The following is a 19618-nucleotide window of genomic DNA, read 5'->3' on the forward strand; positions in this document are numbered from 1 at the left end:
TTAATATCATAAAAATGGCCATACTGCCCAAAGTAATTTACAGATTAAACACTATCCCCATCAAGCTACCAATGACCTTCTTCACAGAACTGGAAAAAAAACACCTTAAACTTCATATGGAACCAAAAGACAATAGCCCAGACAATACTAAGCAAAAAGGACAAAGCCAGAGGCATCATGTACCTGATTTCAAACTATACTACAAAGCTAGAGTAATCAAAACAGCATGGTACTGGTACAAAATCAGAGATATAGACTAATGGAACAGAACAGAGGCCTTGGAGGCAATGCCACACATCTACAACCAACTGATCTTTGACAAATCTGACAAAAACAAGCAATGGGGAAAGGATTCCCTGTTTAACAAATGGTGTTGGGAAAACTGGCTAGCAGTGAGTGGAAAGCAGAAACTGGACCCCTTCTTGACACCTTACACTAAAATTAACTCCAGATGGATTAAAGACTTAAACATAAGACCTAACACCATAAAAACCCTAGAAGAAAACCTAGGCAAAACCATTCAGGACATAGGCATAGGCAAGGATTTCATGACTAAAACACCAAAAGCTTGGCAACAGAAGCCAAAAGAGACAAATGGGACCTAATTAAACTCCAGAGCTTCTGTGCAGCAAAAGAAACAATCATTAGAGTGAACCAGCAACCAACAGAATGGGAAAAGATTGTTGCAATCTACCCATCTGACAAAGGGCTAATATCCAAAATCTACAAAGAACTAAAACAGATTTACAAGAAAAAAACAAAGAAACCCATCCAAAAGTGGGTGAAGGATATAAATAGACACTTTTCAAAGAAGACATATATGAGGCCAACAAACATATGAAGAAATGCTCATCATCACTGATTATTAGAGAAATGCAAATCAAAACCACATTGAGATACCACCTCATGCCAGTTAGAATGGCGATCATTAAAAAAGCTGGAGACAACAGATGCTGGACAGGATGTGGAGAAATAGGAACACTTTTACACTGTTGGTGGGAGTGTAAATTAGTTCAACCATTGTGGAAGACAGTGTGGTGCTTCCTCAAGGACCTAGAAATAGAAATTCCATTTGACCCAGCAATCCCATTACTGGGTGTATATCCAAAGGATTACAAATCAGTCTATTATTAAGACGCATGCACACATATGTTTATAGTGGCACTGTTTACAATAGCAAAGACCTGGAACCAACCCAAATGCCCATCGACAATAGACTGGACAAGGAAACTGTGGAACATAAACACCATGGAATACTATGTAGCCATAGAAGACGATGATTTTGTGTCCTTTGTAGGGACATGGATGAATCTGGAAACCACCATTCTCAGCAAACTGACACAAGAACAGAAAATCAAACACCCCATGTTCTCACTAATAGGTGGGTATTGAACAATGAGAACACATGGACACAGGGAGGGGAGCATCACACACTGGGGTCTGTTGTGGAGGTGACAAGGGAAGGACAGCAGAGGGGTGGGGAGGTTGGGGAGGGATAACATGGGGAGAAATGCCAGATGTAGGTGATGGGGGGATGGAGGCAGCAAACCACATTGCCATTGCCATGTGTGTACCTATGCAACAATCCTGCATGATCTGCACATGTACCCCAGAACCTAAAGTACAATTAAATATATATATATATACACACACACACACACATATACATACACACACACATACCCATCCTGCAGTATGATATGCTCTAGATGGTATCTGAACATACATATTTTAAAAATCTAAAAAAAAAAAAAAATGGTTTTTCCTAATATAGCTAAAGGTATCTCAATGTACATGCCATTATTAAAACGATGGCTTATTTCTGACCACCATAATATGCAATCCTACTATCTTAAGTGCTGGCTGCATATCCATCTTCCAAGACCAGCCATATTTTTATGATTAATGATATCCCTTTATATATGATCTAGAGTGATGGCACTGCTAAAATAATGGACTTCAAACAGATTTCAAATTGATGTCCATCTTGCTTTATAAATAATCATCTGTTATAATAAATAACATAAAGGAACACCTTTAAATTTTAAAATGCAAGATTTAGTTTGAAGATATATATTCCAAATTCAATATACTTTAAGTTTAGAAAACTAAAAGCACATCAGATTAAGATATAAAGTCTTAATTTATATCTTTATACTACATAAGATAAAGCAAGTCTACTTTACTTATGAAGGTTGATACCAAAACTATTTGGATAAATGTAACCACCACTCTTGACCTTGTTCAACACTATATTTTCATGCTTGGAAATATTGTTCATGTGAATAGGAGAAAACTTCATTTCATTGATAAACTCTGCTTAAATATTGAAAACTGGAATTTCTCTCCAGCCAATTATTTTGAAAATGCACACTTACCCTGCATTGTTGCTGACTGCAGTTAGTCCTTTTACTCCAGTTTTAAGTAAAGCATCTATAAGGTTCTCTGGAATTCCACATAGCCCAAAACCTATATTAAGCCCAAAAAATAAACAATTTGTAAAGGGGCTAACAATCTTTTTTCAGAAGTGTGTACTATTCTTTTTAAGAGGGAAAAAAAACCAAAGCACATTATTAGATCTACTAAGCAAAATACACAGATATATCTCAGCAGCTCAATAAATGATCATATGTCTGTATCCAAATGTTTTGCACCATTATATCACACATCACTGCCCACTCTTTGAACCATAAGTATAAGGCCAAATGCAACCAGTTTATATGGCTACACATTGCTTAGCACTTAACTATATATCTATTGTCCTGCTTTGTAAATCAGTTTTTCTGTAATTCTTTCAAGTATGTTTATATGTCTGAGTAGATTTTGCAGTTGGAAGTCTAAGCCCAAACTATCATTTCTTTTTTTTTTTTTTTGAAACAGAGTCTCACTCCGTCCCCAGGCGCCAGGCTGGAGTGCAGTGGCGCGATCTTGGCTCACTGCAATCTCTGCCTCCCGGGTTCAAGCAATTCTCCCGCCTCAGCCTCCCAAGTAGCTGAGACTACAGGAGTGCGCCGCCACGCCCAGCTAATTTTTGTATTTTTAGTAGAGACGGGGTTTCACTTTGTTGGCCAGGATGGTCTCGATCTCTTGATCATGTGATCCTCCAGCCTCAGCCTCCCAAAGTGCTGGGATTACAGGCATGAGCCACCACGCCCGGCCCCAAACTGTCATATCTTTACATTTTCCGTGATGATTCAAATTGCATTGACTGTATGAACATTCAATGACTTACTTGAATGAGTGGAGATAAATCCTAAAAACAATCCTTGATATTATTTACAAGAATCAAGCAGCAAGGTAATGAATGTGAGTCAGTGGATCTAAAAGCCATTCCAGTCTGGGCTCAGGTGGCTGACGCCTGTAATCCCAGCACTTTGGGAGGCCAAGGTGGGAAGATCACTTGAGGTCAGGAGTTTGAGACTATACTGGCCAACACAGTGAAATCCCATCTCTACTAAAATTACAAAAATTAGCCAGGAATGGTGGTGGATGCCTGTAATCCTAGCTACTCAGGAGGCTAAGGAAGGAGAATCACTTGAACCCAGGAGGCAGAGGTTGCAGTAAATGGAGATTGCGTCACTGCACTCCAGCCTGGACAACAAAGTGAGACTCCCTCTCCAAATATTAAATAAATAAATAAATAAATAAATAAATAATAAATGATAATCCAAACAAGAAGCAGCAATAGAACTGGTGGTGGAGGAGGTCAATACAGATGCCTATGTCTACGGGCTCTCTTTCTCAAAATAAGGAGCAATAACAGAAGTGGCTAGGTATAAGCTTATGAGATCAATGTAAACATTATAAGTTAAAAAATTTCCAAGGATCTAGGAATTTTTTCAAAACTATTAATAAAACAAGACTACTTTGAAGTTTCATTTTTTCAAAATAGAAACACACACACACTGACAGAAAGTAAAAAATGCTAAACCTTGCTAAACTTTTAGGAAGGAGACACTGATAAAATAGATGACACTGTAATATGTAAAATAAATAATGCATAATAAATAATTATCATTTCTAATCTATACATCTTTGTCATTGTGATTTGCCTGCTTCATTTAAAAACATAAGGACATTACCATAAAACAGTATTATTACTCACCACCAACCAGAACGGTTGCACCATCAGGGATGTCTTTTACAGCTTCCACTGGATCTGTATAAAACTTAGTATGGCAATGAGCACTGGTGGAAAAGGAGCAAACACATCCCTGAAATATTAAAAAAAAAATTTGATTATCATTTGGAGATACAGCTTTACATTGTGTGTGTAGCAATTTATTTGACAAATGATAATTTCATTATTGCCTTTATATATACATGTTTTTAATTGCCAGGTAATAATTGTATATAAATGTATATATTTATACAAGTAATAAATGTATAGATTTATGGCATTCATGGTGTTTTAATATGTACAGTAGACCCCCTTTATCCACAGTTTCCCTTTCTGAGGTCTGTCTCACCTCAGGTAAGTACAGTACAGTAAGATTTGAGAGAGGGAACACACTCATAACTTTTATTACAGTATATTATTATAATTGTTCTATTAGTTATTGTGATTAATGTCTCGTCTAATTTGTACATTAAAATGAATCACAGAGATATGTAGTAAATAACAGCATAGATAGGGTTTGGTACTATCCACAGTTCAGGCAACCACTGGGGTTTTGGAACATATTCCCCTCAAAGAAGGGAGGATACTATATACATTGTCGAATGGCTAAATCAAACTATTTATAAGCGCACACACTTTTTTCATGGTAAAAACATTTAAAAAGCTCTAAGCAATTTTCCAGTCTACAATATATTATTAACTGTAGTCATGCTGGTGTTCAACAGATCTCTTGAATTTATTCCTCCTAGGTAAAATTACGTATCCTTTGACCAGTATCTCACCACCCCTCATCCCCAGCCTCTGTAACCACCATTTAACTCTTTATGTCTATGACACTATCCCCCTCTTTAAAAGCCTGGCACTTTAAGTGACTCATACTTAAAAGTAAGATGGATATTTTATCCACAAATTATTACTGAACTCCCTTGTAACAGATGTTCTCTATTACATAAGGGAAAGCTCTAACTCTATCATTTGTGGCCATGCAAAAGAATGAAAGTAGAAGGAAAAGAAGTCCATATACTGGAATTCAAATTCACAGCAATGGTGTCATTAAGTATCAGTTTCTGGTAACCCAGTCTTCCATTCATCAACAAGTATTTACTGTAAACTTGCCATGTGCCAAGTCCGGTCCTATTTATTCCAACATAGCTAAGTATTAAGACATGAGCACTGCTCTCTAAGAAACTAAAGGGAATGTATATAAAATACATACCTACAGAATTGGGCCCCAGGTTCTATCTTAAATGTCAGAGAATGCCTCCTAAAAGGACAAGAACAGCTTACAAAACAACTCATCTTCCTATGGGGCTGAAGGTTTATGGAGGCTACAGAAAAGGAACATGCCATTATCTACAAGGTAGGTAAGCCTAGCCTTACCACAGTGTACTATTTGGTCCCAAATGAGTCACCGTGAATATTCAGGAACAGTCAGTTGTAAACGTTTCCCTTTCCACTACTTCATCTACAATATGCACAAAAGAAAATGAGAAAGCAGATTCTGTAGTAATTATTCATATTCAATATGAGCTCTCCTTTATTCTCATTATATAGTCATCCTAAAAAGAAAGAATGACATCTGAATCCTGGTATACTGCCACCTTAACATGCCAGTTGTGCGCTCACACCTACTGCCTAACAGCCTCCGAGACAGACACAACCTGAGGTGGTCAAGGTGACAGCATAAATGTCTATCAATCTTTTCATCCTCTAAAAATAAGCCAGCACACTGCCCAAATCCTGAGAAATAAGTCTAGGCAGAGATAGAAAGGGTTTGAGCCACAAACAGTGTTCTCTCTTTCCTATCCTCAAGTATCAATCTGCTTCGGTTTTAAACATAAATTTTTAATACATTGGAAATTACAGGTGTGATAGCCTGAATAAACAGGCCAACAGAAGTTTTATAAGGCTCATAAGATAAAGTTGAGGATATCTCCTAGAGACACTTAAAAAATGCAGCTATCTAATTCAACCAATTCATTCCACAGGTCAAGCTTTTGAAGCTTAGAAGGATCTTGTAATTTACCAAAAACTGTGTTAAAGCAAGAGCAGATCCATGGTTTTGGCCTTCTACCTCAGGGTCTTTCTACTACAGTGTTCTTCTCTCCATGTTTCTTCAAAGCTCTCATACTCTCCTTCTCTTTTACTGATATACAACAAATCTTTGTGAGTGTTCTGTTTCTTCCTGTATAACTCTGCTGTCATTATCTCCACCCAAAAGTGAAGAGGGAGGCCCTTATAGCTGGAAGAGGAAGAAAATTAAAGAGTTCATCCACACCTCAACAGTCTGTGTGTTAAGATCACCTTTAACTATTTTAATACGCTGAGAAACACAAATCCCACATAGAGAGGAAGTTGGAAAAAAACTTATTTTCCCAATACACCTATAGAGTCTTTTCAGATTCAGGTATCCATCCCCTCAAGCATTTATCCTTTGGGTTATAACACAAATACACTTGAAGTTATTTTAAAATGTACAGTTAAGTTGTTATTGACTATAGTAACCCTGTTGTGCTATCAAACAGTAAGTCTTTTTTATTCTTTCTATTTTTTGGTACCCATTAACCATTACCACCTCTCCCCTGCCCCTAAAGAATAATAAAGGCATATAACCATAGGCTTGTCAAGAACTCTATTCTTTTGTTTGATCTGATAGTTTTCATTACAGTCAGAAATTACCAAGGAGCTTGTCACACTCCCTGCAAAAAAAAAAAATACCTCAAAAGTATTTTAGAAAAGATATGTTTACCCAGATAATCAAAAGTTAAAAGCATAAAGTGACCGTGTTTTCCAGGTAATGTGAGAAGGGCTCAGGACAATGAAGAACTTGCAGGTACTCAGGTTTGGTTTTTTCATTCTTCATATATTCAGTTAACAATATTTGTTGACAGACATCTATTTACTGAGAAGTCAACTTGTACTACAACAGATTCTGTCCTAAGAAATCCTAACATCTGGTTTGGGAGATAGTGTGGCATAATACATCATGCTCTTGGGGTCAGAAATACCCTTGCTTCAAATTCCAATTCTGCCACAATTGTATGAAGCTAGGAAAACTACTTAATCACTGCATCTCGTTTTCATGGAAGGAGAGGGTATTTTAAGTTTACAATAAGATGATAATTGTTTTCTAGAGATGTAGTAAGGATCAAATGTTATACCCAGAAGCCCTGTGCCTGGACTATAGAAGATGTCCAGGGGATGTTAGATTTTCCTTTGGAAAATGCAAACTTTTCTTCATTCTCCACCAGGGCAGTAAGATTAACCTGTCATCTACTGGAGTTTAGTTTTAATTTTTAACCACCTTACTCTACCCTACACACACACGCCACTGATTTTACAAAGAATGTTTTTAAACACAATTTGTACTGTAGCAAATTAACCCAGGTGATCTTTGTCAAAGGTTTTAAAAAAACACAGGTCTTAGCTTTAAGATTACTTTAACATGAGGTGATATTTTGTCACCTTACAGTTAAATAAATGACAAAGAAAGGCTGATATTGTACAAGTCAGGATCAGAGTTTGAGAAACAAAAGTGTGGAGAGGTTATATGGAGAGAAGTGAAGAGATACACATTAGAAGGAAAAGGCAGTAATATGAGGGTGGGTACACTCACTTACAGACCTGCAGATCAGCAGATCAAGGCACCACCGCCAAGAGGCAGTGATATGTGTCGAAACACTTTAGCTGTACAGCAATGGACCAGTGTCTACCAAAGGTGGAATGTTCACCTTGAACTAAACACTGCCAATTATGCACATGTGACAAGAATAAATTTCAAGAAGCCCACAGGGAGTTACAACACTAGGCCATTCTCTACAGCAGTGGTATGCATTGTTATTGAGGGAACATACATGTTATTCTCCAATATTGGAGAGATATTCAGTGCTCCACAGGAGCACAGATGGAGTAATTCATTCTACCTGGTGGACTAGAAAATCCCAATTTGTCAGCTGTTAAATACTTGTCAGGACAGGGATTCCAAATAAGGGAGCCACATGAGTAAGAGTATAGCAATATGAAAAGGCTCTGTGTGGTCACAGATGTGTGGTATCAGGTCTCAGGGAGAGAGGTTCATGAAGATCAGGCCAGAGAGGCAGACTAAGGCAGTTTGAAAAGGCCTTACAGGCTACACTGCAGAGTTTTGTTTTGTTTTTTAAATTTTTTTATTTCCATAGGTTTTGGGGGAACCGGTGTTATTTGGTTACATGATTAAGTTCTTTAGTGGTGATTTGTGACTTGATTGTTCAATGAGGAAGGAAAAACAAAGCTTTTGAAACAGATGTCACAACTCAAAGGAAGCCTGAATTAAGAAAGTAGTAGGGAAACTCATTATCTCTTTCCTTCACCCATTTGTACTAACTGTACAAAATGCTGGGGCTAAAAAGCTAAAATAAATATTAAAAATAAAATACAGGCATAGTCCCTGCTATGATGAAACTTACAAACTAGCAAAGGTAGCAGTCATTAAATAATTACAAAAATTTAAACACAATCATAGTATTTAGCTGGGGAGCTATAAGGAAGAAACAGTTGCTGAGAAAGAATGCTAGGGACAGCACTGAGGAACATTTCTGAAAAAGGTACACACATGACATTTGGTGATCAATTGGAATTGCAGCAAGGAGAAGAGAAGATGGTTCCAGGATTTCCAGCTTATACACTGGATGGATACTGATGCTGTCAACCACAGTGCAAAAAGAACAAAACAAGGAAGAAGAAAGCCACCTTACGACTGATTTGCTTTGGATCAGAAAAACCTTTCAGCACCGACTGACATCCAAGTGAAGTTGACCGGTTGCACCAGAAGGATTGCAGCTCAGGAGAGTCTGGGTTAGAAAGAGATTTGGGAAAAGAGTTTCAAGGATGATAGGTGGGTCAAGTGTTAGTGGTACTCTTATAATTTTTTCCAGCTAATAACTGTCTATAGTCAAAATTAATTAAATGCTCCCCCAATGCCCCATAGTAATAATGAAGCAAGAAGATACCTTCCAATAGTCTATTCTTACCTAAGTCTATGCCAGATAACTCCAAAAGGGGCAGTCAGTCCACAGACCAGCAGCATCAATACCACTTGGAACTTGTTGATGCAAATTACAGGGCCCTACCCAGGACTTTCTAAATTAGAAACTCTGGGGGTGGGTACAGCAATCTGGGGGTGGGTACAGCAATCTGTTTCAGAAAACCTCCAGGTAATGCTGATGCACTGTCAGGTCTGAGAGACACTGGGCTTGCCCATCATAAAAATTTTAAACATTTAAGAAAACATCTCAATTTAGCTGTTAGCTATGTTTAGTGGAAAAACTCAAGGTTTCTATTTGTTTGCCTGCAGGGTTCTCTCATCCATTTGTTAAACATGTGTAGAATATTTCATCTATGCAGAGCAGTGTGTTTGTTGAGGGAGACTGAGTATAAGGCATACAATGTAGTTCTGCCATCAGGGAACTGTCATCTGGTTGAGGAGACAATATACACATCTGAAAAGTTAAACAAGGAGATAAGTGGTACAGTTCAACAGAAGCAGCAGGTGAGGATTTAAAGTGCTAAACAAAAGGGCACTAAGAACCATAAGCTAGGGGAACAGTGGGAGGCAGGAGTTAGACCTGTGATAATCAAGCCTGACAGGAGTAAGTTTGAACTCTGTATGAACTTTTAATGAGATAGAACAGAACACTTCATTTGCACTCATCCCTCTAAGAAGTGGTTTGCTGAGCTTTGGAGATGGTTTAATGATATACTCAAGGTGGGAAAGACTCGAAGTGAGTAAATTACGGCTGGGCAAATAAGTAACTGTCAAAAGAAGGAACGCTATTGACCTCGGCCCAAGGGTATCGCGGTGCTTGGTTCGCATTAACTTTAGCACCGCTGCAATCTCACTGAAGGTCAAGTTCCCTTTTAATAATGCTTTATATATCCAAGTCTATCTGCAGTTATCAAAATGCTTCTTAAGAGGCATTTAAGACTAAAATGGTCCAGTTCTGAATCATTCCCTAGCACCTGCCAAAAGAGCTCAGTGGCTCCTCTGTGTTCTCAGCGATCAGGGACTGGATACAGGAAAGAAGAGCGATGGGGCCGGGCAGGCAAGTTTCAGGAGTAAGCAGCGTGTGCATGGCACGCTGTCAAGCTCAGACCTATTATTCAATACCAAGGAAGAGACTTCTGCGATTGAGGTGGCCAGGGTAAAGACACCTCCTGGACCTGGCGCTCTGGGCTCCTAAGGCTCCAGACAGGGGTGGGCTTACAAGAGACGACAGTGCATAGGGAAAAACCACAAGTCAGTCCACTGTGCGGGTGAATTGGCAGTGGGGCGCAAAAAGGATTTCAAAGGGCTCTCAAAAGCGAAAGCCCCTAACCTGGCCTCGAGAGAAAGGTTTGTCCGCCCCTTGCAGACCACGCGTGAGCCACGGACACATCTCGAATGGTTTCCCAGCTAGGCCGGCAGGACGCCCTGGAGAGCGCTCCAGTCTACTGGGCGGTAGAGCCAAACAGGGGAAGAGAGGAGAGGATGAGGAGCGGCATTCCAGACCCGCGGCACCCGGCATCCAGCCCCTTGGCGGTGAACTTGAGCACAGCCGTGGCTAACCCCGCCTCAGGTTCTGGCCCTCTAGAGGCTCCTCTGCCCAGCGATCCCACATGGGCGCAAACCCACCCGCTGTTGCCTCACTCCTTCCCCTTCATACACTGGCGCCCTCTTCCCCCAGTTCAGGCCCTCAGGGTCCCTTTCCAAGCGCGGGTGCCACGAGTTCTAAAGGCTGCGGGGGCGACGCAAGCGCGCGTCCTGGGGACGCCGGCGAGCACCGAAGGGCACCTGAGCGCTGCGAGGAATCCTCTCGCCCCTTCTCAGCCTCTCCGCGCGCTTCTTTACGGCGTCTAGCTCCATCCGGAAAGCGACTGCAGAACCAAGCAAAGGCAATCATCCGCGGAGAGGGCGAGGCCAGGAACGCGTCGCCGCGTGTCCGTGACCAGGGTACCGCGCCACGGATGCCAGATCCCAGGATGGAGAGGGCGGGTAGGGGCAGACGAGAAAACGCGGGCACCACTCGGATTTGGTCCGCGTTCTTCCTGCCTGTGGCCTTCCTCCTCACCCGAACTTTACCTTGTACCAGGCTCCCCTGGATCCACGGGCAGAGGCGCAGAGCCGAAGCCCGGAGGAGAGGAGTTTGAGAGCCGCCATCTTTGGGCCGGGAGGCAGGAGGAGGCTGGAGCGCGTATGTGAGTGTCGGTGCGCGCTGTCCTGGCCGCTGCCGAGTCACTGGGAAGGAAAGCGGGGCGGGCTGGAGGCTCGACGGCGCGGCAATGACGTCCTCCCGGCCTTGCGAGCCGCACGCCGCGGGCGCGCTGCTGGCTGCTGCTTTTAAAATAAGTGAGGTTGGGCGGGGCCCTGGCGGGGAGAAGAGGCTCTGCGCACCCTGAGAAATGCGGGGAAGTTCCTCTCCGCGCCCCAGGTGTCTTGGCGTGTGCGAGACAGCTGTGTTGACGTGCACTTGCCGCCGCAGCCCCTAAGTCACCCCTTTAGCTTCAGTAGGACGCGGGTGGCCGCCTCCCCCTAGGTTGTGGATGAGTCTTGGCATAGGGTTCAGGGCTCTCCGGCCGCGGGAGGATGTCCCATGAAGCCTTTTGCTTTTCCAAGTCAGTGCCTGGCATGCGTGTGGGCTGCATAGGGGCACCCCTCGAGACCTCCTTCTCTTCTCCCGCCGGGACTGCGTTCACATTTCTAACATTTCTCAGCCCCTTCTCCCCACACCTGGCCTTGGCTTAGGTGGAGTAAGTTTGCTGTGAGCACTTCCCTCGAGCTGTTGGCCATAAGGTGTGAGCAGCAAGGCTTGCAGAGGAAGATTAAGAATGGACCTTTGTGACCTGAGTTTAGCACACCTTTTCTTCCCCATCGTCCAAGTTTGCAAATTTCAGGCTCTTTCTCTCACTGGAGTCCCAGCAACCCCAGAGATTACTAAGAAGATGAAACCATAAAGGCAGGATATTGCTTTAAGCTTGGGAAAGTTAGATAACTTCCCTAAGCCTCAGTGTCCTCATCTGCAAATTAGTATTGCTTATAATACAACTTCATAACTATTCTATGAGTTAATTCATGCAAAATTTCTGGCCATATTATGAGGAGTGAATAAATGTTAGGCATTATTACAAGTTGTAGCAGTTTATTCGAGTTGTAGCAGTTCATTGACATGACACCTACGTATTCTCCAAGCCTTATCTTCTGACCAACTCCTTGAGGACATGAGCCAAGTCCGATTTCTCCAGAACTATCTTTGCACTTTGCGGAGTGGAAAGACCACGTGGAAGCTCAATAACATTTTATTTTATTAAGGCTAACATTTTATTTTATTAAGGCCTAAGTTCTGAGAATGTGACGTTAGTTTTGAACCAAAGCAAAACAGAAAAAATTAAATGAGATCTTAGCTTCCTTAGCAAATACGCTAAGGTAATGAATAGTGAAGATCCAGTTCAAAGTTTGTCCATAAAAGCATTTGCCTTTTCATGGTATTCTTTTAACTCTGAACTTTTTTCCCCCTGTAAATATTATGATTTTAGTCAAAATCAGTTAAGGAATAAGATGCCAAGTTAGACTATTCAATTACATTAGAGAAATTAATTTAGTAATGCTTGATATTTCAACACATTTTAAGAAGTCGGATTGAGAGGAAATTCAAGTACTAGAACTAAAGTCCCATAACTAGTGATAATTTAGAATATAGCAGCTTTTGGACCTTTAACTTATACAATGTGGGGAAAAAAACTAGTATTCCAATTGAGTCTGCTTTTCCACTTTTGCCCATTCCAATTGGGTCTGCTTTTCCACTTTTGCCCTTCCACAGGGCACATGAAATGGAAAAACTCCATTGGCAACTTTGTCGGTCGTCATATGACTGATCTTGGCTGGTCTCACTTTGTTGCTCTTGGCTGAGGAAGACACATTTTAAATGTGTATGCTCTGTGACTAAGTCTCCTGAGAAAAATCAGCTTCATTACTGTATGGTCAAAACACACTGTACTATATTTTTGATGCCTGTGACTTCATTTTATACTTTTTAAATAATGTGTGAGACTCCTAGACTGGAATAAACTGAATTACAAATTACAAAAAGAAGTTCTTATGTGTTGATTTCCCTTTTAGTTACACAAAAGCATTTCAATTTTAATTGGTGTGTAAAATGTTACTTCTTTTAAATATATTAACTTTTCTGAACTAGGAAAGATATTGCCCACTTGCTTTGAAGGGCAGTTTCTGGCAAATTCTGGAAACTTTTGTTTGTGGAATCTTGCAGAGTTTAACTTCCACACTTTTAAAAACCGGGAGAATCGGATTCAAAGCCTTTAAACAAGTGGTCTGATTCCAGGCAGGCAATGAGGAAAGTTGTTTTTTTTTTTTGTGTTATGTTATGATACATATGTGTATGTGTGGGTGTGGGTGTGTGTGTACATATACAGAGTCATGTGCCACATAACATTTTGGTCAACAATGGACAGCATATATGATGGTGGTCCCATAAGATTATAATAACGTATTTTACTGTAACTTTTTTATGTTTAGAAATGTTTAGGCAGGTGCAGTGGCTCACGCCTGTAATCCCAGCACTTTGGGAGGCCAAGGCAAGCGGATCACTTGAGCCCAGGAGTTTGAGACCAGCCTGGGCAACATGGAAAAAAACCCATCTCTACCAAAAGAGAAAAAAAATAGCAGGGTATGGTGGAGGGACCTGTAGTCCCAGCTACTGGGGTAGGGGTGGGGTGGGCAGTGGGGTCTGATGCAGGAGGATTGCTTGAGCCTGGGAGGCAGAGGTTGCAGTGAGCTAACATTGCTGCTCTACACACCAAAGCAAGACCCTGTCTCAAAAAAAAAAAAAAGTTTAAATGCACAAATATTTACCATTGTGTTACAATTGCCTACAATACTTAGTACAGTAACATGCTGTGCAAGTTTGTAGCCTAGGAGCACAAGCATACCATATAGCCTAGGTGTGTAGTAGGTTAGACCATCCAGGTTTATGTCAGTATATTCTATGATATTCCCATAATGACAAAATAGCCTAATGTCTCATTTCTCAGGACCTGTCTTTGTTATTAAGCAAGGCATGACTGTGTGGCATCATTTTATCAGATAAATGCAGGTACTGTTTCTGAGTATATTAGATTGTAAATTGTTCTCTGTTTTAAGGAGTTTCATTTTAAATCTCCTAAAATGTGATGCAGCAGCATCACTCATTAGTGAAAGATAGAACATCTTGTTCTTACAGTTGATGGTGTACCCCTCCAGGATGATAATCAGGGACATCTGAAGACTTGTTTTTTAAATGTTGACTAACTGGTTTCACTAGAAATAGCAGTTTTTAACTAGGTCAATTGAGTCAGTTATAAAAGTGCATGCATGCTTCATTTTATGACAATAGTCCTTTAATATATGGAGAACATAGTCCTTCAAACAATTTTGTGCTAGTAGGTTTGAAAAACATAAATCCAAAGTATTGTTTTATAATGCAAGTCATCACTCCTTAATTTGCATATTTCATAAGCTTATTTTCATAGATCATTTGAAGGAGTCTTTTTTATTAGTATTAACTAGTTTATATTTAATATTTGTTCAATGAATAGAGAAAAAATAAATTGAACTTTTTAAAAGTGTAGTTTTCTCAGGAAAAAAAATAAAATAAACGCATGAGATAATTGGAGAAGGCTTAAGGCCTGGAATGAAATTGATAATTATTATAAGATGCTAAGGAAACCTAAAAGGATAAAACCCACCAGAGTGATATCTTGTATACATTCAAGACTGATCACCTTATTTCTGCTTAAAACCTGTCATTGGTTTTCCACACTACCTTTGAGATCCAAAGTTCGTACTTCATAACATGACATAGAAGAGGATCATCTCTCCTGGTCTACCTTTCCCCCACACGTCTACTTCAAGATGTAATTTCTAGATCAGTATCTATTTGTATTATTCAGGTGTTAAAGATTATACTTTATTAATTATTTCCCAGATGCTATCTTAGTTCATTCTTGCTGCTACAACAAAATATCTTAGACTGGGTATGTTATAAAAAGAAATGTATTTCTCACAGTTCTGGAGTCTGGAAAGTCCAAGATAAAGGCACCAGCTGAATGAATGTGTTAAATTAAATTAAATTAAATTTGGCCTAAAGCTGCTTCCATACTTTGAATTTCTACATTGCAAACTGCACCTAACTTAGTGTGTAAATGAACCTTACTTAAGAGTATATTCTTGTAACAAATAGCTGAGTATCAGTCAATTATAGCAGCCAGGCTTCATATAATCACAGACTGCCAACTAGTAAGACGATGTTCACATAAGGCAAATGCCTCATTGCATTGTGCCCAAATAAGGCAAATGCCGAGCTGTAATAAATCAAGCTGTTTCTGTACCTCAGTTCCTTTTACTGCCTGTAAATACGGCCTGCTTACGTTGCTGAATGGGGCTTTCTGAACCTCTACTGGTTCAAAGGGCTGCCTGATTCTGAATTATTCTTTGCTCAATTAAACTGTGCTAAATATAATTTGTCTAAAGTTTTTCTTAACAAGACTCTGGTGAGAGTCTGTTCCTCATAGATCGTACCTGTTTTGTGTCGTCACATGATGGAAGGGGCCGAAGGCACAAACAGTTCCCTTCTACCTCTTTTATAAGGGCACTAATCCCATTCATGAATTCTCATGACTTAATCACCTCTGAAAAGCCCCATCTCTTAATGCTATCACATTGGCAATTAAGTGTCAACATATGAATTTGAGGAGGACACATTCAAACCATAGCAGATGCTTTCCATATTTTCATAAACTGAAAAACATCAGGCAAGATTCAAACCCTGGACCATATGTTATTAAAAGCAGCTATTTCTTTATACCTCCCTGTTTCTGAGATATCTTTGAATCTTACCCCAACTCTCCAGTTTCACTCATTCTGAACTACTTCAGGGCCTCAATTTCAGTTACTCTCATCTGAATTATTTCAGTTTCTTTCTAATAAATTTCCATTCTCCCTCAATATAAACATGTTTAAAATTATTATTTCAAATACAGGATCTGGTTTTCTCACATCCTTTCCTAAAATATTTCAAGAAATCCTTGAAGGCTACAAGTGAAGTCCAACATTCAATTATAGCCAAGATTTTGTTTAATCGAGCCTCAACAAATCATGTAGACTTAAGGGCTCTGCAGAGGTACTTTAGGAACTCCACAAACATTATATTTTGAAATTAAATTTTAGATTACATTTTTACTATTCTATCAACACTAACAAGCAGTGTGCACACTCAATTGTGATCTAGCTTTGATTTTAATGTATTAAAAATTACTAGATTGTGGCTGGGCATGGTGGCTAACCTGTAATCCCAGCACTTTGGGAAGCCAAGGTAGTCAGATCACCTGAAGTCAGGAGTTCCAGACCCGCCTAGCCAACATGGTGAAACCTCACCTCTACTAAAAATAAAAAATTAGCTTGGCATGTGGCACATGTAGTCCAAGCTACTCTGGAGGCTGAGGCAGTAGAATCACTTGAACCCAAGAGGTGGAGGTTGCAGTGAGCCAAGATCGCACCACTGCACTGCAGCATGGGTGACAGAGAGAGATTCCACCTCAAAAAAAAAAAAAAATTACCAGATTGTGCAGTTGGGAAACAAACCTTAGAATAAAGTTTCCTCATCATTGAAATTCCTATGTTTGAATATATAAAATATGTTATCAATAAAGAAGGTTGTAGCTTTGTATCTTTTTATCATTTAGACCTCTGCATTTTGACTCACTTAAATTTATATAAGTATATAACACTTTGAGGCTCTGGGCAGACACATGTACTGCCTAGAACTTTTTCTTATCACAGCATAGTAGTTCTTCAAAAAGAGCATATAAAACACTTTATAATAATATTATACTGTAAATAGTTTTAGAGATTATTTTCCATTTTGGCTACATCTTGTCTGACATTTACATATGTGAACAAGAGGTAACTGACATTATTCGTTATTGACCATTGAAGCAAACATTTCCTGCTACTTTTCTTTCAAGTTGTGATCTACTTTAATTGAATCATATACTGAAATTCTAGGACAAGCTGCAGTGTGAATCCTAACTTTCTTAATATTGTGTAGGCAAACAAATAAAATAAGCAAAGTATCAGATGTAACTCTATGGTTGCAATTTTTTAGCTTCTCAGAAGGGCTTTATTATTCTCATTGTTTCCATTTATAACAGAAAATATTTCACAATTAAAATGATAAAATACATTTAAACTGTAAAGTACCACTTTTATCTGTTTTATATGTTGGGGTTCTAAATACAATTTTATTTGACAGGGTGACCCTTATTAAATATGTTTGAAAATTATGACTTTAGCTAAATTGGACTGCTTTCTGCTCCCTGCATATACCAAGCACCTTCTGACAGGGAGCCTTTGCTAATGCCTTTTTTTTCTGTTCCAGCTGAGCAAACTCCTACTCATCTTTCAAGACTCAGATCAAATGTTACTCCTCTGTGTAGCTTGACTGTTCACATTCTGAATTCCACCTCTTAAAAACTATTTTCTTTTACTCTGTACTCTCAGGGCCCTTGGTCACCTGGATTATGAGCTTGTCAAGAATATATTTGTTCACTTTTGTATCCATAGTGTCCTAGGATTTATTTTAAGCAAAGAGCAGTTCAACAAATACCAGTTGTGCTGACTTGGGTTGTCCTTTTTTGCTGCCTTAATACAAGCCATGAACTTTAATCTGTGTCTCTCAGCTCAACTGTTTAGATTGAATACTTTCTTTCTAATCATGATGTGATAGGAGTAATTATTTACATTTGTATTCTCTTTTATAGCTTACTTTGTGTTCTCATCCCTTTCTTCTCTAACACAGTTCCTGTAACCAACCTCATGCTCTGCAGTGCCTCCAGCTATCTTCTCCCCACAGATAACCTGCCATTGTAGTACATGGAGAAAATAGTCAAATAGTGAGTTACAAATTGTACTTCCCTCTTTCAAATGGTCCCTGTTTCTCTCATTGTTATTTCCTTCCCTTCTTGTGAATATTCCATTTGATTAAATCTTTTTCACAGTAGAGTAACCCAAACCAAGTATAATATTTTGGCTACTTGTTCCCACTGTTTATGCTCCCAGACAACCAGTGACACCTGAAATAATACATTTTAAAAAAAATACTGCCAAGAGATTGTGACACCCTAGCTCAGTAGAATACGTCAGGGTCACTTATAAATATCCAACCACAGAGAAATGACTCATTACATTATAGGGCATCATCTTGAAAGACAATTATGCCACTATTAAAAAGTAAAAGTTGTAAATTATATGTGGAAGTGTTTAGGATAAGTATAAAAGTCAGAATTCAAATTGTATTATATAAGGATTACAACCATGTATTATATAATTTTGCAAAAGAAATGAAAAGGTCATCTAAAAGTGAGGAAAAAATATGATAAGGGCAAGAATTTAGGTACTTTCATTGTTTAAACTATTGTACAATTTTTATTCAATTTTTAAAAGCACTAGACATATAGTTTTGGTATGAGAGTTCTAAATATACATGTCAAATGTATATTTGGTTACCTCAAAGTGGTATTTGCACACCAACATTCATTGCCTTATTCACAATAGTCAAGATGTGGAAACAACCTAAATGTTGATAAATGGATAAATATATAAAGAAAATGTGGTATATACATACAATGGAATACTATTTAGCCTAAAAGCAGAAGAAAATCTTGCCATGTGTGACAATGTGGATGAACATTGAGAATATTATGCTAAGTGAAATAAGCTAGTCACAGAGGAACAAATACTGTATGATTCCACTAATGTGAGGTATCCAGGAGTTCTAGTCAAACTCCTAGAAACAGAGCAGAATGGTGGTTGCTAGGGGCTATAAGGAGGAGGAACTGGGGAGTTCCTATAGAGGTATAGATTTCAGTTACACAAGGTGAAAAAGTTCTAGAGACCTATATAGCACTATGCCTGTAGTTAGTAGTACTGTATTGTATAGTTACAATATGTTAAGAGGGTAGATCCCATGTTTAGTGTTCTTACCACAATCATATATATATATATATAGAATTTGGTTACCAACTTTTGCCTTCTCTAGTCTGAAACTGTGAACCCAAGGAAATGTTTCAGGATACTAGATACTGTGTTTCACATCATGCACTAATATTTCCTTTGGCTGCCAAGTCAGAAAATGGAATAACTGGATAATCTTTCAATATGCACGTCTCTATAGGTGAATGAGGACGGCAGCCTTCAGTGAAATAAAGCCATTAAGTTGGAAAACAAAAGAATCAACAAGATAAAAATCTTTCCTCACTTATAAATCATTAATGAACATTAGACAGTTACTAGTAGCTTTGAGCTGTGACTTAACACTGCTACTCTCTAACCAGATCTGTATCTGCGGATTTTCTACCTGTCTCACATTTACTCTGCAGTCATTTGTTAATGTCTAACAAAAACCTCCTGAATGTTAAAATTATAAAACTGAT

At 39.1% G+C, this 19618-nt stretch overlaps 1 protein-coding gene across 2 annotated transcripts in view; it reads right to left on the reverse strand.

The window, feature by feature from the left end:
* Positions 1 to 11364, reverse strand: part of OXCT1 (3-oxoacid CoA-transferase 1) — a 136071-nt gene extending 124707 nt beyond the window's left edge. The window contains exons 1-3 of one of the 2 annotated variants that reach the window (XM_012435458.2): positions 11217 to 11364; positions 4106 to 4214; positions 2379 to 2469 (exon numbers count right to left, since the gene is read on the reverse strand). In XM_012435458.2, coding sequence (XP_012290881.1) covers positions 2379 to 2469; positions 4106 to 4214; positions 11217 to 11294 — 278 coding nt within the window. In that variant the 5' untranslated portion in view covers positions 11295 to 11364. Of the gene's footprint in view, positions 1 to 2378; positions 2470 to 4105; positions 4215 to 10928; positions 11008 to 11216 lie in introns of those variants that run through there. The other variant, XM_012435459.2, reaches the window with a different exon arrangement.
* Positions 11365 to 19618: the final 8254 nt, after the last annotated feature.

The sequence above is a fragment of the Aotus nancymaae genome, unplaced genomic scaffold (assembly GCF_030222135.1).
Source record: "Aotus nancymaae isolate 86718 unplaced genomic scaffold, 86718_ANA_hifiasm-v0.15.2.pri h1tg000014l, whole genome shotgun sequence".
Taxonomy (NCBI): Eukaryota; Metazoa; Chordata; class Mammalia; order Primates; family Aotidae; genus Aotus; species Aotus nancymaae.